The sequence below is a fragment of the Schistocerca gregaria genome, chromosome 5 (genome assembly GCF_023897955.1).
Source record: "Schistocerca gregaria isolate iqSchGreg1 chromosome 5, iqSchGreg1.2, whole genome shotgun sequence".
NCBI classification, from domain to species: Eukaryota; Metazoa; Arthropoda; class Insecta; order Orthoptera; family Acrididae; genus Schistocerca; species Schistocerca gregaria.
In genome coordinates, this window is record NC_064924.1 from 675,246,656 (window position 1) to 675,269,993 (window position 23,338).

The window sequence follows — 23,338 nt, forward strand, 5'->3', positions numbered from 1 at the left end:
TTGTGTGTGTATTTTTTGGTCCTGTTATACCAATTTCTTTGTTCTTCGCATTAACAAAGTTCCTCTCTTAGACCTGGAACTGGTGATCGTGTCCCTCGAGGCGAGACGAGCAGCTTTGCACGCGAGTGGCTCCTACCGTTGTTTTTGGAATGAGCGATTTATGCTCTAAGAACATTTTCTGGAGGTTGTGAGAGTTGAAAGTTGCACACTTCCCTTGTTAGTGTGCCTATACTGCAGGTAAGGTGCTCTTCCGGGAGAGGACACTTCTCCCAACTCACGCACCACCGTATTTTACAGACTATAAAACGCACTATTTTTCGAAAAATTGCCAGAAAAGTTCAGGTGCGTCTTGTACTCGAAATCAATATTCAAATGTTCAGCGTCTAATTTAAAACTGCTGCCAGCCTTAAAAATGGCCGTATATTCGATGCAGCGAGAGACAAATCTCTATCTGGCAGCACTGGATTCAATTATCGGTAAAAGTAAAATATTTATGTTAGTAGCTAGTTTCGTAATGGAAAAAATGAAACGTATTCATATGATGCGGGCTATAACTTGAAAGTAATTGCATACGCGGAAGAACATGGAAAGAGAGCAGCTGAGTGGCATTTCGGCCCTCCACCAACAGAAAAACAATTCGCGATTGGCGGGATACTAAGGAAAACTGAAAAAAATGAGGACTGAAAACAAAATAGCAGAAAATAGAAGATGATGTACTGAAATGGTTTCAAGGACACCGTCAAAATGGCGATGACATTAATAAAAAAATGTTTCAAATACTCGCTCGTAAGCTAGAGCTACAGTGGAGCTTTGAGGGTGGAGATGGTTAGAACTACCAGTTTATGAAGCGTCATGGACTTCGCATGCGAACCAAAACTAAAATATGCACAAAAATATGAAGAGAACATATTATCTCTCCATCGCTTTAATATTTAATATCGAAAGAAACCCAGTGTGGAACGAAGCCAAATATAGAATATGGACGAAACTCATTCAACATCTGATGTGCTGAGTAACAGAGCTGTTGCCATGAAAGGTGTTAGAACCGTAAGTATAAGAAGGAAAAATACACTACATTCTTGTCTTTTCATGTTGTGCCGACGGTACTAAACACAATGCAATGGTCATTTTCAAGTGCAAAACAATACCAGAACTTCCTGCAATACAGCCAGGTGTCGTTGTTCATGTACACTACAAGGGCTGGATGGACGTGACTGGTGTGAAATTATGGATTAACAGAATGTGGGAGAGAAGTAAAGATGCTCTACTGAAGAAGAGTTCTCTTCGAAGTAGTTCATAATGTTCGAACACAGTATATATTCCAAAATCCTACTGCAACCAGATCAGTTTGGTAGCAGATCGACGTTAGGGATATGTACGTGTAATTTAGAGGATTGCTCTTGCTTCCCTTTTTGGGTATTGGTGTGACTTAATTAATTTTCCAATCATTAAGTACGGATCTTTCTGTGAGCGACCGGTTGTATATAATTGTTAGATATGGAGCTATTGTGTCAACATACTCTGAAAGGAACCTGACTGATATAGAACCTGGACCGGAGTTCTTGCCTTTATTAAGTGATTTAAGCTTCTTTGCTACACCGAAGATATGTACTACTATGTTTCTCATCTTGGTAGTTGCTCTTTACTGGTATTCATGGCTATTTACTTCGTCTACTTTGGTGTTGAAGTATCGGAGACCAATGTTTATAACTCTGCTTCAATGACACTGTCATCAGTGACTTCACAGTTCTTATCACGCAGTGAAGGTACTGTGGGGTCTTGCCACTGGTGTGCTTTATGTATGACCAGAATCGCTTTAGGTTTTCTTACAGATTCCGAGACAGAGTTTTGTTGCGGAAATTATTAAAAGCATCTCTTATTGAAGTACACATTATATTTCAAACTTCTGCAAAGCTTCGCCAATCTTGGAGATTTTCCATTCTTTTAAATTTGGCGAGCTTTTTTCTTTGCTTCTGTAACAGCGATCTGACCCTTTTTATGTATCATGGGGGATCAGAACCATCACTTATTAATTTCTCGTATGTCTCTCAATTTCCGTCGATATTATCTCTCTGAAATCATTCCACATCTCTATATCAGCTTTTATAAATAGGTGTACTATGTGTGTCGATAAATGAGCCATTTAAAGTACATATGAGAGAAGAATGGAACATATGGATGGTGGATGAAACCTAACATGAATTCACGCCGAAGAGAGCTTTGAAACGACCTACAATTAAATAAATGTGGCAGCGGATGAAACCGTCGTGGTCTAGAGTGAGAGGAGACGTTATTGTTAAATCTTTCAAGAAGTGGGGCATAAGTAACGCTGTCGATGGCAGTGAAGACCATCTTATATATGAAGAGGACAACGACAGCGATAAAAAAGAAGTAGAAGGAAGTTTATTTGTCAATTTTCAGGGATTTTAAGGATCAGTTCCATTGTATAACCAAGAATTACTTTTGAGTCTGGCTTTGCAATCTAATAATAAAAATGGTAATAATGTTATTTTTTAAGAAAATTGTTTAAAAGTTAAAGTGCGTCTTATGGTCTGCAGTGTCTTGTAGTCCGTAAAATACGGTACGTGTCCTCCAGTTTAGAGACAGACTATACCCTTGGCCACGCACTTTAAGGCGGCTGACGTAGATGTGAATCACGCTGACGCCGGTAGAGCCTCACAGCCTTCGCCTCGACGATCACGAGCAGCGGCTGCCCGTGCTTAATCTGCTGCCTTATTCCGCGGAGATCACACCGGTCTGGCGCCAGTCTTCATCGCGCCCTTGTCGCGCCAGGATTACACGCTGATTAGCGCTATTCCATAAACGGGCGGGTCTCTGTGAACGCAGACGAGCAGCAGTCGCGGAAATCAGCCGGTGCGTGTGGGAGGAGCGGCCGCGTCACGGAGTTCACCAGACGGAGAGCGCCGCCGCCGCCGCCGCCGCCGCCGCCGCCGCCACCCCAGCGCGCTGCGCCACTGTGTGGTGCGCTGTGGCGCCAGATGAGCGCCGAGTAATTGCGACGCCTCGCCTCGCCTCGCCTCGCAGCCCCGGCAGAGACCCGCCCACGTCGGTGGCTGCGCGCCTTTTGTCTAGCTCTCTCCGCCGGAAGACGAGCCCGCGTCCCACGCACCCGGCGCCCACTTCGTTGATGAGAAAGAAGCGAAAAGAAATACGGGGCAACGCCGAGCTGTGTGACGGCGGCGACGGCGGCGACGGCGGCGGCGCCCTCAAGCGCTCGCACACACGTCGGGTCCCGGGAGCGACGAGAAAATGTCAGCGGTACTCTGCCAGGTGTGTGGGATCCCAGTTTTTTTTTAAAAAAAAGAAGAAGAACACAGCGCATACGCAGGGAAGGTTCGAGAAGTTGCTCAGTTGTAAGCTAATTTCTTATAAATTTATTATATCATTGTATACTGTTAGTTTTTACTCGTACCCCCACGACAAACATTTAAGAATAGAACTCCCATGTATAAAACACCTAACTTAAGAACTGAGTTACTTCAGAATGTCAGACGTTATGGCTATAAAACCATTCTGGTTGCAGACACGGAAAAGGCAGTTTCTCACGAACATAGATTTTAATATCTCCTGTGTTGCATGACAGCATCACATGCTGTACTGAAAGATTCCTGTATCGATTCAGCAGAACGAAGTTGTAAGAGGAGAAACGCACGGCAGCTCCATAATTAGGTTCCATGTCAAAACAACACATATTCAGTATGCAAGAAGACGTCTTCAGTACACTGATAGCCGACCGAAGTGGCCGAGCGTTTCTAGTTGCTACAGTCTGGAACCGCGCGACCGCTACGATCGCAGGTTCGAATCCTGCCTCGGGCATGTGTCTGTGTGATGTCCTTAGGTTAGTTAGGTTTAAGTAGTTCTAAGTTCTAGGGCACTGATGACCTCAGAAGTTTAGTCCTATAGTGCTCAGAGCCATTTTTTGAGTACACTGATAACGCAAACGCTTCCAGTCAGCATATCTGAATGCCAAATTTACGACACCTTACAGCAGTGACAGGGCTTCTAGAGGTGGTGACCAGACAGGAAAACCACGGTAAATGAAACCACAATTTCCCACCTGTTTGGCCTAGCTACCCCAGCCTGCTCTGTGTCGAGGGCCAGCAGTGCTGCCATTTGAAAAATATCAAACAGCGCAGTTCACGTATATGTCTCATAATTTAGATCCTTAATCATCGTGTTCAGCTGTGCACAGTATACCCAGTTAGGCGGTAGCTGCCAGGAGTTACTCATCAGAAAATCAGAAATTTGTGGTAAGTTCTTACGGGACCAAATTGCTAAGGTCATCGGTCCCTAAGCTCATACACTATTTAATCTAACTTAAACTGTCTTATGCTAGGGAGCACACAGACGCCCACGCCCGAGGGCGGACTCGGACCTCAGACAGGGGTTACGCATCAGGAAAAGAGCACTTGCAGACCAGTGTGAACCAGCCTGCAGGCACCACACAAGTTTTCTGTCATAGTTGCAGGCCTCTGCCCGAGCCACTCTGTACGTAGTCCAGAGCTGCCGGTTTCAACCTGGATAGCCAATCCCTCGTGAGACATGGGTTTCAGACTGGCTTGCACTGTCACTAACCATTGCCCCATGCGGACGTACACTGACGAACCAATGCATTACGATCACCTGCTTAATAAGTTGTTAGTCCATCTTTGGAACGCAATGCGTCATCGATTGTGCGTATCATGGAGACGACAGTTTGTTGGTAGGTTTGTGGGGTCATGTCACGCCAGATGTCCACACGCAAGTCATGTAACTTCCTTAAAAGTGGGCTGCTGATTTGAGTACGCGGTGATGGCATCCGACAGCGACACAAATGGATTCTGCTGGATTCACATGAGCAAATTTCGTGGGCAAGATATAAATGTGAGTACTGTGCGATGATCCTCAAACCACTGTAGCACTGTTCTGACTTTGAGACATGGACATCTGTCCTGTTGGAAGATGTGACTGCCAGCAGGGAAGACATCAAGCATGAAGAGGTGAAGGTGCTCCACGTCTGCCAGCAACTACTACAGGTCCCATGCAGGTGCAGCACAATGTCTCCCGTAGTATAATACTGCTCAGGCTGTGTCTTTGGTGGGGTGCACATATTTAACCGCTGTTCGCGTCTATGATGGCACTTCTGGAGACGACAACGACTTAGTGTAGCAAAATGTGATTCATCCGACGAGGCGACACGTTTTCATTGATCCACAGTCCAGTCTCTATGATCCCATGGCCACTGCAATTGCAATTGAAGATGTCGTTGGGCCATCATGTCAAAATGTAGGAGTTGTCTGCTGTGGAGCCCCATGTTCAACTATGTGTGGTGAACGGTGTGCTCCAAAACACTTATTCGTGCATCACAATTGTGCTCTTTCAGCAGAAATGGAACAGATCGACACCTATCCTGCTTCACAGAGCAGGAAAGCCTCCAAATCCCACGTTCTGTGGAGAGTCATGGACGTCCAACCACTAATCGCCCAGCGCTAGTTTCATTGCCGTTCTACCGCTTTCCATAGATGCTCACTGTAGAAGCACATAAACTATCACAGCGATTGAACATCTTCTAAATACTCGTTCACAGGCTGTGGGTAGTAATATTAGCTTTGTCAAAGTCACTTATGTAAGTAGATTTCCCCGTTTGCAGCCTGTGTCGCGGTTAGAAAGATTCCCCATCCCTCTTTGATCCACTTACATACTTTTCTCACCATGTTACATTCCAGAAACGCCACCAGGCGTCATTCAAACTCAAGACGGGCAGTGGTCGTGTGGTTTTGGTTTGTCAGTATATGTTGCTGCTGTTCTTCATGTCATTAACACCAGCCTGCACCCCCAGCGTGCTTTCCACCAGAGCTACAATAGGTCAGCAGCAGCCACAGCTACCTTCTGTGGCCTATTATCAGTAGCTGCTACCACACAACGTCAGCATTCTTCTATTGTGTCATTGCAGCACTCAGCAGCAGCTGTAATTGCAAACTCACTGGAATGCTTCAGCGACAATTACCGACTACGTCATGGAGGCCACTGAATCCGACTCCGCCTTTGATTCTGTCACTTTGACTGTAATAAATATAAGACATTCTTAACCAGGAATATTTCTCCTATGTGCCACCATAGGACACCTACTACCACAAATGTGTCTCACTGCAGTACACTAGATCCTGCTATACCAGTAGTGCAGTTCGCTCCGACCATAGGTGTCACGTTCGTGAACCTTACATGGTGACAGAAGTGGTTACTGCAATTTCAACGTCCATCATCCATGGAAAAGGCAATTGAGCTACTACGGACAATCGGGTTGTGAATCTCATTACTAACTCCAGTTTGCAGATTTGATGGCATAATGCACTGAGTGCGCTTACTGTTCTGTTGTCCTTCAGTATTCATGGACACGTAGAGATAATGGAATGCCACAGGAATTTAAAGGTGCAGTTTGTGAAGGTTAATAGACCTGCCGATCTTTCACAGGGGAAATAGTTCGGGCATGCGGCCAGTGAGATGCACGTAGAGCAACCTGTTAGATTACCATGCATCCTGTACACTGTCAGCGCTTCTTAAGTGTAGTATGTTCGCCGCTATTTTCATTCAGTCGACCAGTGTTCAGAAAGATTAAAAATATCCTGTTCCAATTTTAGAGTGTCTATGGTTCCTTTGCTTTTCTTCTTCTTGTGTGTGCTTGTAATTTTTATGGGTAAATATTTTGCAATGTCAGAGTCAGGTATGTAGGGTGTTTCCTCACCAGGGGCATTTCAAGCTTTGACAGAGCAAGTAAAGATGCTGACAGCAGATGACATACAGTTAGACAAGAAATTTTCTGTAGTAGAAGAAACAAAAGCTTCAGCCATTGTATCTGCACCATGGTTAGATTCGACTGCTGCCAGTCCGACTAGCCATGTTTTGGACAAGATAACCAAGTATCATTTTGCATTTAAGAGTGACTTAGAAGCAGCCACAGAGCTGGGCTTCTGGACCGTTGAAAAGCTTTAGCAGATGGCCAGGCTACGCTTAAAGTATCACGATGGTTTCAAGAATGCATACAGTTTCTGGCAGCTGAACGAACGGCTTTTACAGCGCTGTCATAACCACAATAGCCTCAAGTTCTTTTGAGAGGAGCTCAGTTGTGAAGCGGTAATAGAAGTAGAGATTATTTTGGAGAGGATCAAAAAAATTGATGCTCAAAGCTATCAGTTCATGGAAAGCACAGAGGCAGACATGATTACCTTTCATGAGGCTGAAAATAAAGCGTTGGATGCTTTTTTAAGGCTACTTACATGCGAGTCGTTCAAGAGAGCGCTTATGGAAAACCCAAAGTATTTGACTGAAGCCAGTATGGTAGCTATGCTGCTAGAAGAGGTATATATGGCGACAGAAATACAGGACAAAGAGGTGTCTTTTCTACAGTCATAGAGTATTATAGATATGTGTGCCCAGGCCACATTCGAAAGCAGTGTCGCAGCCACAACGCAATATGTGCAGAGTGGTAGGTCACAGCGAACAAGGCTGTGGAAATAAGAAAAAATACGGGCAGCGACAGAACAGGTGGTCGCTAAACCCCAACAGGGCCTTCAGATCTGCCGGGTTGTGTTTCCAATAATTTCAACATTATGAAGACTTATGTGGAGGGGTGTAGGAGGAGTATGGCTTAGATGGTAAAGAACATTCTACATCTACATGGATACTATGCAAATCACATTTAAGTTGGGCAGAGGGTTCATCGAAACAACTTCACTATTCTCTATTATTCCAATTTCGTATAGCGCGCAGAAAGTATGAACACCTATATCTTTCCGTAAGAGTTCTGATTTCCCTTATTTTATCGTTGTGTTCGTTCCTCCCTACGTAGGTCGGTGTCAACAAAATATTTTCGCATTCAGAGTAGAAATAGAATAGAGTTGGAATTTCGTGAGAAGATTCTGTCGCAACCAAAAACGACTTTCTCTTAATGATGTCCAGCCCAAATCTTCTATCATTTCTGTGACACTCTCTCCCATAGTACAACACGTGCTGCCTTTCGCGTTATTATTAGATACAGGGGCATATGGCGGAGACGAATCTGGACCCCTTGGGCAGGAGGAGACTGAACTCTCCACGAAATGGATTACATGAAATAGAAAATAATTATGACACATCACTTGTTCAAAGATTCTCAGTTTTCACATTGGAGCAAAGCATTTCCGAATGAATATTGAAGTTTTTCCCCTTGTACATGTGGGGTGCTGTGTAGTCTTGGGGTTGACCTATCAAGCAATATCTTGCTTGTGGTAGAGCCACAGATAGACAATGATGAGATACATACATGTCATTTTTTACACCTAGGATCATTGTACATATAAAAGACATAGCTGTGAACGTATGGCTTCTATTAGTAAGGATAATTTCAGCACCAATGAAGTAATGTTGACAAAAGGATTGTTAGTTACCAATATTGACATTCTGTGTGAGAATAATTTAGACAGATCAAATGTGGATGACAGCCTTAAGCAAACTGTCAACACAGCAGCATTAATGTCAAAATATTAGCATTGCAAGGGAGAAGACAGGATAGCTATAGAGAAGTTATTCATAAATTTTCCTGATTGATTCATTCTAGAGGGCCAATGCTGGCAACCCCTATAACATGACACAGAATCCTAATTGAGGGCAAATTGCCTGTGTATCAAAAACCGTATAGACTATGCCAGCATTTGCATCCAATAACGCAGGAGCTTATTTATCAACAATTGAATAATTGCATTATTGAACATAGTAATACCCATGCAGACCACAGGTTGTTACCGTGCACAAAAATTCATTAGCAAGTACAAAAAAATTTAGGTTTTGCTGTGATTATCATTATTTAAAAGCTAAAATGATGACAGATGCACTTCCAGTACTAAATGTTGTAAAAACACTAGACAACATCGATCAATACAAATACTATTCCGGTTACATCAGTTAGAAGTAGGAATAGAGCATTGGCCAAAAACTGCTTCTACTATCTTCTGGGCCATTATCAATAAATGCACTGGCCACATTTCATCGATTGGTAGATGAATTGTTAAGAAGTTTAAAGCCCGGTCAGTATCGTCTTTTCCAAGGATATGAAGGAATGCACAAACCAAGTAGACGAAATTCTTAAAATGTTTCATTCAGCAAACTTAACGGTCAACACTGATAGTGCCACTTTGAGTTAACAGAAGTGAACTACCTATGCCACGTGATTACCCAAGACAGTTTGAAGACCAATCGGAGACTGATACATGCTGTCACGTGGGGCGTGAGGTCTCCACAGTACATCGATGTTGTCGCCAGTGGTCGGCGGAAGGTGCACGTGCCCGTCGACCTGGGACCGGACCGCAGCGACGCACGGATGCACGCCAAGACCGTAGGATCCTACGCAGTGCTGTAGGGGACCGCACCGCCACTTCCCAGCAAATTAGGGACACTGTTGCTCCTGGGGTATCGGCGAGGACCATTCGCAACCGTCTACATGAAGCTGGGCTACGGTCACGCACACCATTAGACCGTCTTCCGCTCACGCCCCAACATCGTGCGGACTGCCTCCAGTGGTGTCGCGACAGGCGTAAATGGAGGGACTAATGGAGACGTGTCGTCTTCAGCGATGAGAGTCGCTTCTGCCTTGGTGCCAATGATGGTCGTATGCATGTTTGGCGCCGTGCAGGTGAGCGCCACAATCAGGACTGCATATGACCGAGGCACACAGGGCCAACACCCGGCATCATGGTGTGGGGAGCGATCTCCTACGGTGGCTGTACACCTCTGGTGATCGTCGAGGGGACACTGAATAGTGCACCGTACATCCAAACCGTCATCGATCCCATCGTTCTACCATTCCTAGACCGGCAAGGGAACTTGCTGTTCCAACAGGACAATGCACGTCCACATGTATCCCGTGCCACCCAACGTGCTCTAGAAGGTGTAAGTCAACTACCCTGGCCAGCAAGATCTCCGGATCTGTCCCCCATTGAGCATGTTTGGGACTGGATGAAGTGTCGTCTCACGCAGTCTGCACGTCCAGCACGAACGCTGGTCCAACTGAGGCGCCAGGTGGAAATGGCATGGCAAGTCGTTCCACAGGACTACATCCAGCATCTCTACAATCGTCTCCACAGGAGAATAGCAGCCTGCATTCCTGCGAAAGGTGGATATACACTGTACTAGTGCCGACATTGTGCATGCTCTGTTGCCTGTGTCTATGTGCCTGTGGTTCTGTCAGTGTGATCATGTGATGTATCTGACCCCAGGAATGTGTCAATAAAGTTTCCCCTTCCTGGGACAATGAATTCACGGTGTTCTTATTTCAATTTCCAGGAGTGTAGCTACAGTCAACTTAAGGGTTTGCAATTATTATAGAAAATTTGTGATGAGACATGCGGGTGCAGCCAGACTATTAACACTCTTGTTAAAGAAGTATGTAACTTTCCATGGGTAACTGGATATCAAGCCATATCTGAGATAGTAAAGGAGGAACTAACAACTAGCTCTGTATTAGTATGTCCAAACTGCAAGAAGCAATTTGTTTTGTCCTGTGACATTAGTAGCAGTATAGTAGTGTGTGTTTTATCCCACAAAATGAATGTTAAAGAGCAATATGCAGCTTACACACCAGAACAATCAAGTAAAGCTGAAAAAATTTACTCCTCCACGGACAAGGAGATGTTGACTTTAACATCTACAGTCACATAATCAGATGTTATCTATATTTCAGGAAACTGCTAGTCTTAACTGACAACAAAGCGTTAAAATGGATATTAAAGTAAAAGATCTTTCAAGCAGGTTGACTTGATGAACATTGAAATTCAACGAATTCAACTTTTAAGTAATTCGCAAACCTAGCAGAAAGCAAGGTAATGCATACTGACTATGAAGAAAGAATGGTGTAATAAGAGCACTTGTCTGGAACCTTACAGAACGGCAGAATGTGTGAATAACCGACACAGACTTTGAGCTATTGAAAGCACATCCACATTTCACTATTGAGAATGGATTGCTATGTAGGACAATGAAGCTTGGCCCATGCATTATGGTGCCTGCTGCACTACTAGAAGAACTGTTGAAAGATGATCATAACCATATGCCATCTGGCACAGAGGACAAAGAACAACTTATTGTAGGGTAGCTGATTGGTATTAGGGGAGAACACAAGGGAAGTATATCAACTGGTATGTGGACATTGTGTGCAACATGTACAACATGCTGATTTAACCCATCAACTGCTTCAAACATTACCAGTGGTATTCCAGCCAGTTGAAAGGGATGGGATAGATGTCTTGGGCCCATTCAGTGTACAACCACTACATGTTGACTGGTTGAGACCTTATGTTGCCATATATTGTAATGATGGCCATTCGAAATCAGCAAGCAAATACAGTAGCACAAGCAATGATTAACTGCTTATTGCAGTTTGGCATCCCCAATACGATTATTCCTGATGGGGGCATAAACTTCACGTCAGACCAAATGATACCGCTGTGTCAACTGTTACAATTCATAGTCTCCACAACGACTGGGATGTTTACCTACACAATGTCGTTTCTACATGTCTTGTGCTCCCAACATACAAGATTGTACACAGAAGAAAGATACCATCACCTTTTGACGTTATTAAACATAAGATATGAAAAATTGCAAAACACAGCTGAAATTTCGTCAAACACTAAAAGACGTGTGAAAGCAGGTGTGAAAGATAAACACTAAGGAGGCCAGGTGCCAAGAGAAAACTGGGATGGCGTACTGCTATGTTACCAGAGTATAGAGTAGGCCTATGAGTAATGTTAATAAGCACCTACTTACTTCAACATCAACGGTCCATAAGGGTACTGCTGGTACCACTATCTGATACTCCATTTCTTGTTCCATTCGTGAGTGGCCCATGGCAAGAGTGACTGTCAATAAACCTCTCTATTAGCTCTAATTTATCTAATTTTTTCTATGTGGTTATTTCGCAGGATGTATAGGGGAGGAAGTAGTCTGTTTTACGACTCTTATTGGAACGTACCCTCTTGGCAATCAATAGTACACCACTCCTTGATACACAATGCCACTCTTGTAGCGTCTGCCACTGGCGTTTGTTGAGCGTCTCTACTGCCTGAGTCCCAACTAACCGAGCTTTGAGGAAACGCATAGCACTTGGTTGGTAAGAGTACCATAATGATGACCAGTATTCAACAATTAGCTGAATAATTGCTCAGTAAGCCACTTCTTTCGTGGATGAGTTATGTTTCCTTAAAATTGTTCCTATGAATCTCAATATAGCATCTGCCTTATTCCACTTAAGATCGCTCCACATGGTTACCCCTACATACACTACCATCCATTAAAATTGCTACACCACGAGGGTGACGTGCTACAGACGCAAAATTTAACCGACATGAAGACGATGCTGTGATATGCAAATGATTAGGTTTTCAGAGCATTCATCCAAAGTTGGCGCCGGTGGCGACACCTACAACGTGCTGACATGAGGAAAGGGTCCAACCGATTTCTCTTATACAAACAGCAGGTGACCGGCGTTGCCTGGTGAAATGTTGCTGTGATGCCTCGTGTAAGGAGGAGAAATGCGTACCATCACGTTTCTGACTTTGATAAAGGTCGAATTGTAGCCTATCGCGATTGCGGTTTATCGTATCGCGATGTTGCTTCTCGCATTGGTCGAGATCCAGTTCAAGAGGGTAATATGGAACGTCGTGCTGGATCCCAACGGCCTCGTATCACCAGCAGCCTAGATGACAGGCATCTTATCCGTATGGCTGTAACGAATCGTGCAGCCACGTCTCGATCCCTGAGTCAACAGATGGGGACGTTTGCAAGACAACAACCATCTGCACATACCGTTCGACGACGTATGCAACAGCATGGACTATCAGCTCGGAGACCATGGCTTGACGCTGCATCAGAGACAGGAGCAGCTGTGATGGTGTACTCAACTATGAACCTGGGTGCACGAATGGTAAAACGTCATTTTTTCGTATGAATCCAGTTTGTGTTTACAGCATCATGATGGTCACATCCGTCTTTGGCGACATCGCGGTCAATGCAAATTGGAAGCGTGTATTCGTCATCGCCATACTGGCGTATCACCCGGCGTCATGATATGGGGTTCCATTGGTTACATGTCTCAGTCACCTCTTGTTCTCATTGTCGGCACTTTGAACAGTGGACGTTACATTTCAGATGTGTTACGACCCATGGCTCTACATTTCATTCGATCCCTGCGAAACCCTACATTTCAGCAGGATAATGCAATACTGCATGTTGCAAGTCCTGTATGAGCCTTTCTGGATACATTACATGTTCAACTGCTGCCCTGGCCAGCACATTCTCAAGATCTCTCACCAATTGAAAACGTCTGGTCAATGGTGGCCGAGCAACTGTCTCGTCACAATACGCTAGTCACTAGTCTTGATGAACTGTGGTATCGTGTTGAAGCTACATGGGCAGCTGTACCTGTACACGCCATCCAATCTCTGTTGACTCAATGCCCAGGCGTATCAAGGCTGTTATTACGGCCAGAGGTGGTTGTTCTGGGTACTGATTTCTCGGGATCTATGCACCCAAATTGCGTGAAAATGTAATGATATGTCAGTTCTAGTAAAATATATTTGTCCAATGAATACCTGGTTACCATCTACATTTCTTCTTGGTGTAGCAATTTTAATGGCCAGTAGTGTATTTTGATGTAGATACTGTTTCCAGCCACTTTTCACCAGTAGTGTAGTTTTACTATGTAACCACAGTGAATTACTAATCCTTACACTACTCTCAGTCCTGTGCAGGTCCTTTTGCAAAACGCTACGGTCTTCTGAGGTTGCTGTCTTCCTGTAGGCAGCTGCTCCGTCTGTAAATATCCTTAAAGAACTTCCGACGTATTCTACTAGACAATTTATGTTTATTCTGAATATTAACGGTCCTATCGTATTTCCTTGCGGTATTCCTGAAATTACTTTTACGTCTGTCGATTTTATTCCGTTAAGAGCTATCTCTGCAAGAAAGTTTTGAATCGAGTCGCCAATGTCGCGCAATACTCGGCAAGCTCGTAGTTTTTTCGTTAAACTGCAGTATATCACAGTGTTCAGAGCCAGCCCGAAGTCAAACCTGAGTACTGATGTCTGCCGCAATGTAGCGAGCTGAGTTTCCCAAGATTCACGTTTGTTGAATCAATGTTTATTTTTGCAGAGAAGATTTTCGTTTACCAGTGAGGATAAAACGTGTCACATAATTGTACAACAGATTAACATCAACGGTATAACCTTAAAATTACGTGCATCTGTCCTACGATCCTTCTTGGATACAGGGATGACTTGGGACTTTTTTCAGTCGTTAAGTACCCTTCGTTGCTCCAGATGCCCACGATAAGCTGTTGCTACTAGAGGAAAAAGTTTTTTTGCATAGTCTCTGTAGAATCCAACAGTATCTGATCTGGCACTGTTGTCTTTCCACCACTAAGCGATAGAGGGTGCTTTTTTATTCCGCGATCACTTATCTCAATATTTACCATTCCGATGTCCTTAAGACTGAAAGGAGGGATTGTACTGGGTGTCCGAAAAGTCTTTCCCTGATTACATAAATTGATAACTCAGGTTAGAAGTAAGATACAAATATGAAACTGGTGTCTAATTGTTTACAAACTATCAAAGTTATGAAACTGGTGTCTAATTGTTTACAAACTATCAAAGTTTTTTTCACACATCAGTAAACTTCCACATGAGCACGTAGCATATCTAGACGATATTCAATTTCCGTCCACACATTAGCCAACATCAGAACAAACGTTTATTGTTTCGTGCATACAAAGTGAAAATCGTGCAGGCCTTGTTTCCCACTAACAGTACACGTCGATATGACTTTGCGGTCGAAATGCTATCCCGTATTGAGGACGATGATGGTTATCTCAGACGAATTGCCTTTCCCGACGAAGCGACCTTTTTTGTCAGTGGAATAGTGAATCGCCATAATGTGCGCATTTGGGGTTCACAACCGCCATGGCCAGGTCATGGAGTGCACCGGAGGCAGTCCAGAGGTGGATGTTTGGTGCGCGCTGTTGCACGTGACGGGCCAGCGGGTCGGCCTCCACGCTCTCCTGTCATACCCCCACTAGACTTCTTTTTATGTGCTATGTGCTACCAAGGGTGCTCATGTGGAAGTTTACTGATGTGTGAAAAAAACTTTGATAGTTTGTAAACAATTAGACACGAGTTTCATATTTGTGTCTTACTTCTAGCCTGAGTTATTAATTTATGTAATCAGGGAAAGACTTTTCGGACACCCTGTATAACGATCTGCCATGGAAAACAATTCCTGAAGACCGAATTTCGTGCGTGAGATTGTTTCGATCGTTTTATTGTTTTTATAATTAACTTGTTTAGTCAGATCGTTTGGCCAAATTTTATTTTCAAAGTCACTGAGGGCTTCTCTCAGTGTTCTCTTTGCTTCACTTCGCTTTGCTTCGCTTCGTTCAGCTCGTCAGCGAGGTTTTGACTTCCCTTGAATCTTTGATTAAGCTTTCTTTGTTTACGTAGCAGTTTTGTAATGCCGTTATTAAATCTAAGAGGTTCTATCCTATCCCTCCATACCTGGTTTGAAACAAATTTTGCAATGGAATATTGAACGATGCTTTTGATTTTTTTTTTCATTTCCGCTCTACATCTTCGTCTTTTCCACTTATTATTTGATGTTGACTACGCAGATACTCATCAGTTTGTATCATGTCACTGTTGCTAAGGTAACACGAAAAAGCTTACATCGTGATATCAAGGACCATACCAAGTTGTAGATAATCCGTTACTAGTAAACACTAAGTTACTGTCGACAAAGAGGACAACCATTCATTTTGCCCTTCGAGCCGCTTTCGATCCCTTCCCACTAGTGCCAGTAATACTGCCGTGACAGAAGCCATAGGACAAGAGGGCAAGCAAACAGTCAGAAACTCGCTGCTAGCGGTGCATGATATTCCTTACGAACTCAGGTGACGCATGTAAGGAAGGGGCCTTATTTGTATAGCTTGGGAATATTTATTGCACGTGATTATTTATGTGGGAGACCCACAGCATATGTGAGTGTTGTGGTAGATTACGTTGTATTCCTATAGTCTCCTTATTTTCTGAGGTTCTTATTTTTTGGTAGTATGGGAAGACGCTTGTTTTCATGTTGATATGTTTCCTAGTGGCAGTTTTAGCAGGTAATGCAAAGCTTGGGTAAAACAAAGTTAAATTAGCTTAACAGAAAGAGTTGTGTCGTTACTGGTATGTAACAGTGGAGATTGGGCGTCCGGTTTTTTTTTAGAGGAGAAAGAGACAGCGGTGTTGATTCCTTTTCCCCAGGTGGCGTTGTTAATTTCATCACTGTTCTCATTTCTGCTAATTTTCATTACTTTCGTATTTATTCTATTTACTCTGAATTCATATTTTGCACTCTTTAGACTTTTCATGCCATTCAGCACATCCTGTAATTTTTCTTCACATTCACAGACGTCAGCACTGCCATCAGCGAATCTTATTATTGACGTTCTTTAACTCTGAATTTTTCTCACTCCTGAATCTCCTTTTATTTCCTTCAATACTACTCCGATTTGTAGAGAGTACAGTAGGGCCAATGACTGCATCGCTGCCTTACACCCATTTTAATCGGAGCACTTCTCCTATCTTCTCAGAATCTCGAACCTCTAGGACCATTCTACATTGTGGAATACTTTCTCCGACGAGCGTAATCTCATTTTTTTTTCAGTGTTGCTTCCACTCTCAAGCGGAACGTCAGATATGCCTCTCTGGTGCCTTTAATTTTCCTAAATCCCAACTGATTATAGCTTAACAGATCATCAATTTTCTTTTCTATTCTTCCGTTGCTGAGCGAACTCTAATTTTTCCGATTTTGTTGTTGCGGTCATGAGGAAATTGGTCTGTGGGAGGAAGTTACACGTTGCCCGACACCTGCGGGAATTCACTGTCTCGGAATGTCAATACCGAACCTCTCCGTGATGCAGGGTCACGGGGTGACAAGCAATACTCAGTGAAGCAAGTGGTTTGTAAGCCACTTCTTCCGTGGCTGAACTGCGTTTCCTTCAATCTCTTCCAGTGAATTTTCGACTCTCATCTTCTTTATTGTTATACTGTCATGTTACTTGTTTCGCGTCGTCATATCCATTTATGTTCTTCCGAATGGTTACTCCTAGGTATTTTACAATAGTCATTGTTTCCAATGATTTGTCACCGATAGCGTAATCGAACAGTAATGGATTTCTTCGTCTGTTTGTCCTCAATACGTTACATTTGTTTACTTTTATTCCAACTGCCAGTTCTGCATCTATCATCTATTCTCCTTACGTCTTCTTGCAATTCAGTGAAATATTCTTGCATTGCTACGTTATTGGCAACAGCCCCATGGAGCGTCCTACGTTACTGAGTGGATCATTTAATCTTCTGCTTACCATAAAATCTGTATAGCGTAGCCTATCTGTCGGGCCTCTCAGGCACGCGATGTTTAAATTGACATAAATTGACAGTTATGATGTGAATGACTTTTGAGGTATAAATAATTTAACAAAAATACCTGTTTAAAGTTCACATTAAAAAAAACTAATTTTTTATACTTTTGCTGGTGGCTTTTATTCTTATTGCAAATTGGCGCAGGGTCTACAGACAACAGCAGAATGTTCCGAGCATTCCGGTTTGGTGCACTTACAGCATGTAATCTGACTTTTACTATCTTTCTTCGACGCACAATATGTAAATCTTCCCATTTTCTTAGCTGGGAGTTCCACTGCCCTTCCTGGATCCGGTACCCTTAATGAATTCATTGACTTCTTTACCGATGCTCGTTGATTTCCTAAATTGATGATGAAAGTTCGATGTCTCATTTTTTTATTGGTAGCCAGCATTAACGAAATTTTGTATGAATTCACTGCAGTTACATAGATCCTGATGAAGAAAATCGGCTATGGCCAGAGCGTTGTTTTCTCTTCATGCTGTGGCATTTCGTCTTCTCGTCCAATGTATCAATGTGCCCCTTTGTGGCAGTGCATGTCATTATAACTTTTTTTTATTTATTTATTTATTTTTTTTTTTTTTTACATGTGATGATGACACCGGCGGCTGGTCACGGAGAGAGCTGAGGACACTTTCTCTTTCTTACGAACACAAGAGGCTATCATCACATGTGGTTGAAAACCAAATAATGTAGAGTACACTTTACGTCCTTCAGGCGTGATGAAATCGCCATTCAGTTCACTTTGTTTTTCCGGACAGTACCGATTAGTGCCAGATCAACAAGAAATAAGTTAATAGAGAGATGTGAAAAAATTATCACAGGTGATTTTACGTGCGGATTTTTCATGTTCAGTCATGAGGGTTTTCACAACATTCTCTCCGCACGGCTCCGGTCTCTTCCTCCTTCCCCCAGTACACTTCCATCTTCCAGTAGTAGCTTGATTCACTGTCAAAAATGGCTCACAACTTTGTTCCGTATATACCAGCTTTTAATGTGATGTGTTATCGAAAAAATGGACAGCGACCTCTAACTTGAGCAGCATTTTATCTACGGTCAGACACCGTTCTGGAATGTAGGCATCAGTAAGAGTAATTTCACGTACTCGAAGAACTTCTCTGATTCGTTACATTTTGTCACTTCGTCACACTGCTGCATTGTCAAAGCACAACACCCCTCAGAACAGCACGGAAGCGGTTGCGAGACATGGTTTCATTGAACAGTGGTCGGCCACTTTCAACACTCCAAAGCTGACTGATACCCTCATTCCCTGACTTGTAAACTCCAGTCAGGATCAGGACACCAAGAAACTTTTTCGTTTCATACATATCTACAAGCACTCAGTCCTTGTAAACGATTCGACCTTCTCTTTTGGTCCACAAACACATTTTGCCAATGAGGGGTAGACGAAAGAACAACATAAAACAAGGTTCTTAGTTATCACAATTCCTAATCGAATAATTTGTAGGTCCCTGGTCTTCTTTCAATACATCTTTGCTCCACCTACCAGAAACTCGACTTTGAGAAGCTAGCCCATATTTGATTCCCATTACGAGAAAACAAGAAGTCACCATCAACAGAACTTGCATTAAATTGTTCTTCTACATCTTCGTAAAGGTATTCTTCATGATCATCAACTTTGTGTAGTGCTGAGTTTTCAGCGACGTCTATCTCATTATCATCACCACTAGGAGATTCGCTGTCATTAGGTGGGTTTTCAGAATCAGAAGACTGCTCCAACAATTCCCTTATCTCCTCATCTGGTAGTCCTCTTCTCCGTCAACATTTTTAGTTTGTAAAACAGGCAACTGTTATGCACCAAAATAAACATGTGCTTATCAGAAGAAGGACTGTGGATGAATGATAGAATAACAGCGTGTGTCAACAATGGCAAATGACGTAACAGAAGTTCGGCAGACGGAGATCTGGTTGTTGAAAAATTGCTTCTTGCCGCAAGGTCCTGCGAGATCCGTAAGGGAGAGAACACTTTAACACAAAGCCATAGGCAAATTCTTGTAATCTTTACCCAAATCTATGACTAGCTTGACAAACTAGCCAAAGTCAAAAAACGCCATTGAAATAAAATGTATAGTTACTAATAGAGAAAATATTTAACATCACGGACGGCCGCCGAGACCCGACGGTAGGTAAAGGTGGAAATAATAACGATCCTATAGTCCTTAGTTGGGAGCTCTTAAAATTATGGTTGTACAGTATCCGTCGATTTTCTTTCTTTCAGAGCGGCATGGTGAGTCGTATTACTCGAAATTCCTGAATCGAATCACAAGCATGGTCAGACTCTCGGTAATCTCGTACGGTTTTCATTAAACGAAGGTACGAAGCTATCTTAAATGCCTTCTTGAAAACAAGTAAGTCAACATCAACCAAGACGCCATTCTGTACGACGTTGAGAAAATTTTCATTTTCCAAACCCCTCATAAAACATGTTTAGTAATTCTATAAGACATTTAAGTCTGCGATAAGGAGCCTATAGCTATGTGCGTATATTTTACGCACCTTAATGGAAACAGAAATGACCCGCGTATATCCCGAGAGCCAGGCGGCCTTCATTGCTGAAAAGACCTAGTAAGGGTGCAACTGCTGTAGAATAATGACTGTAAAATCTCGAACGTATCTCACTCGGAGTAGATGCCTTACCAATACTGGGCAATTTTCAATTCCGTCTCACTTCTCTCAGTGTCTGGCCTTTAGTTCTCAAATACTGGGGCATACTCTGACGTCACTCTGAAAGTATGTCAGAGCTAGGCTTACCATATTTTTTGCGTCCAACCCAGGACATATTTTTGGGATTAATAAATAAATCGCAAACTGGGATAAAAACATGAGAACAGCGTGTACCAGCCTGATATTTATTTTCCTTTTCAGGACAATGCACGTGTAAAATTAAACACCTATCTTTTAACTCGACAAAACGTTAAAAGTCTTCAACATAGAATTCTGGCGGCAGCGTTCGCATCTAAAGAATGACCTTCCAGGATATAACAAGATTATTTGGATCCTTAAATTTCTGCAAGCAACGAGACCGATGAGTCTTGTGGGTAGTGGAATACCTCTAGATGGGGAAACAGTCTGCCATAATTGGATAACCTAGGCAGCCAGAACGCTTCAATTCAACTAAAATTTCTGTGAATTACAGTTATAATCTTACACGGCACTAAATTGCCTACCGACAAACTCTGCAGGCAGTCCCTCGGCTCACAAAAAAGCGTTGCTGTAGTCGGATACACACTCAAGCCAAGGCTGTCATCTTGGTCTGACTGCAGATCCTTAAGTACTTACCGCGGAATACTGTGTCCACGCGACATGTGCTGCCACCTTCTAGATATGTGCTGGCGTTTGAGACTTATTTTTGATCACCGTCGTAGTTAGTGCAGTTTAATGAAACATTAAGTTCATTTATTCAGTTTTGACTTTCCCTAGGCATGTTTTCAAAAACAGTATTCGCTTAAGTAATGTGACATGAAACTGCAGTGTCTTTAGCAGTTTACTCCAGATAAATACTTTTCACATCTTTGGCTTTAAAAAAAGTTCTTCCGTTTGGTGATGCAGTCCCATGTTTAACAATGTTCACGTGGCCTTTAATATGATTCGTTCCTATATGTGCAAGAGACAATCCTCCAATACACAGTTTGCAATAAAGACGTTCACTGTTACTTTCATTACAAAATTTCGAAAACTTGTATTCCACTCGCAAGTTAACACTAAACACACACATTCTGTTGCTCATTGCTACAAAAACAAAAACAAAAAAAAAACAAAAAAAACAAAAAACAAATACAATAAAAGACACGAATATGCGCGTTACTTCACACACGAAAACCAGATGAACACTTTGATTACGCTGTTGTGTTGCAAAATGACTAACAATAAGTGAAAAGTTGCGGCGAACCGGTAGCCACGCCTCCCCGTCAACGTAGTGCTGGCCGCAAGGTTGTCTGAGAGAGGCATCGTCGTAAGACAGCGATTAAAAAGACGGTGTCGAACCTATGGGTCTAACATTTAAGAAAAAATCCTCGAATGTCGTAAAACTCTCAAAATCTGGACAATTTTGAAGATTCCTTGGAAGACTACGTTTCTGTAGCTTTGGTTCACTGCGGTTTTTGTAAGTTCGACAAAATATTGAAGCGATGTTTGACCTATTTTTGTTCTGTTTCTCTTATTATTTTATTTTATCCTTTTGTTGAGGAAATTGCGTGTTCTAATGCTGTACAATAAATATGCATTGTTTTCTTCGTTTTTACTATAACATCCCGTTGTTTCACTACACAAATCAACAGTTTTTTTAATAAACCCTGAATTCAACATTGACAATTTCATTTTTGCTATAATACTTTTTACTTTCAAGTAACAGATAGAAGCATAACTATGTAGAACAGAAATGTTGTGCAGGTTACCTGGCCACCTTTTATATCCTCACTCAGTTTCTAGATGGCTCACTGCCTCCCCTTTCTAGGACAATCTAGTAAGACACTAATTGCAACTCTAAAGAAAGCGATCGTTATGGTGTAACGCCGAATAGCTATGCAACACAATTAACATTCAGGTAATGCGGATATAGACAAATGCTTTTAGGAAAACTGCCGTAGTCTCTACTTACTTACAATGTCTACAGTAAACTATAGTAGTTTTACAGCTCTTACCGTAAAAGCTGAGCTACCCAATAATGACTCACGACCCGCCCTCCCACCTTCACTTCTGTCAATATCTCAGCTGCTACCTTCCTAACTTGACAGATGCTCTTCTGTGCAATTTGCAACTCTCGCACTCATGGAATAACGGATACTGCAGAGATATGGCCTAGCTACAGACTTAGTAATGTTTCCTGAGTTAAATTACGGGGTTGTGAGTTACGCTTGGGCAGCTCAGTTGGTAGAGCACTTGCCGCCGAAAGACAAAGGTTCCGAGTTCGAAACTCGATCGAGCTTACAGTTTTAATCTGCCAGGAAGGTTGATACGAGGGCACACTCCCCCAGAGAGTGAGAATTTCATCCCGGATATCGTTGCTACCCCAGGCTACGACTGTAAGGCGAGTACAGCGCGAGCGGACTCACCTGTCGGAGCCGGAGCTCCTCACTCGGCCAGGCAGTAGAGGCGGACCCGGGCCACGCTGTACCCGAGCTGGAGGCCCGCAGGGCGACGCCAGTTTCCCGGCCCCGGCGGCGGCTGCAGCTGCGCCTGCGGGGGCGGCGGCTGCGGCTGCGGCTGCCCCAGGCCCGGCGGTACCTTGGCGGCGCGCGCGCTCGCCCCGCCGCCGTTCCACCCGTACATCTGTTGCACTGCAACGCGTCACGCAACAGCGCTCACTCAGCAACACATGCAGACGAACCAAGCCAAGCTGGGCGGGGGCGGGGGCGGGGGTGGGGGCGGGAGGGGCGGGGCACAGCCGTGCTGGGGCGAGGGCGGAGGCGCAGTCGCGCTGCCCTGTCGCCGACTGCCATTCTTCGGGGAGCATGCTGGCGAGGGCGCGCCGCGGCGGGCGGCACGAGGACTGGAGACCACTGGCGTGCGGCAGAACTCACGCTTACTGCCAAGTCTACGTATAGATTTCTCCGGTGGAGCAGGGGGTACACCCCTGGCCACTACAACTGCAGTGTCGTGAGGGATGACAAATAACGGTGTACAGTATAATGGGAAGAATGCACAGGACCATGCACGACGAAGAAATTATTCGAGTGGGACGGAAATTGGTAGATGTGATGTTCATGTTCAGACAAACAAATGGTTATAATTTCAGAAAAATTACGTAATTTATTCAAGAGAAAGAGTTTCACCAATTCAGGAACTCAATAAACTGTTGGTCACCCTCTGATCGTTATGCAAGTAATTACTCCGTTTG

At 43.5% G+C, this 23,338-nt stretch overlaps 1 protein-coding gene across 2 annotated transcripts in view; it reads right to left on the reverse strand.

The window, feature by feature from the left end:
• Positions 1-23,338, reverse strand: part of LOC126272400 (uncharacterized) — a 357,356-nt gene that overhangs the window by 24,666 nt on the left and 309,352 nt on the right. Inside the window, exon 6 of one of the 2 annotated variants that reach the window (XM_049975227.1) lies at positions 22,554-22,770. In XM_049975227.1, coding sequence (XP_049831184.1) covers positions 22,554-22,770 — 217 coding nt within the window. Of the gene's footprint in view, positions 1-22,553; positions 22,779-23,338 lie in introns of both variants that reach the window. The other variant, XM_049975228.1, reaches the window with a different exon arrangement.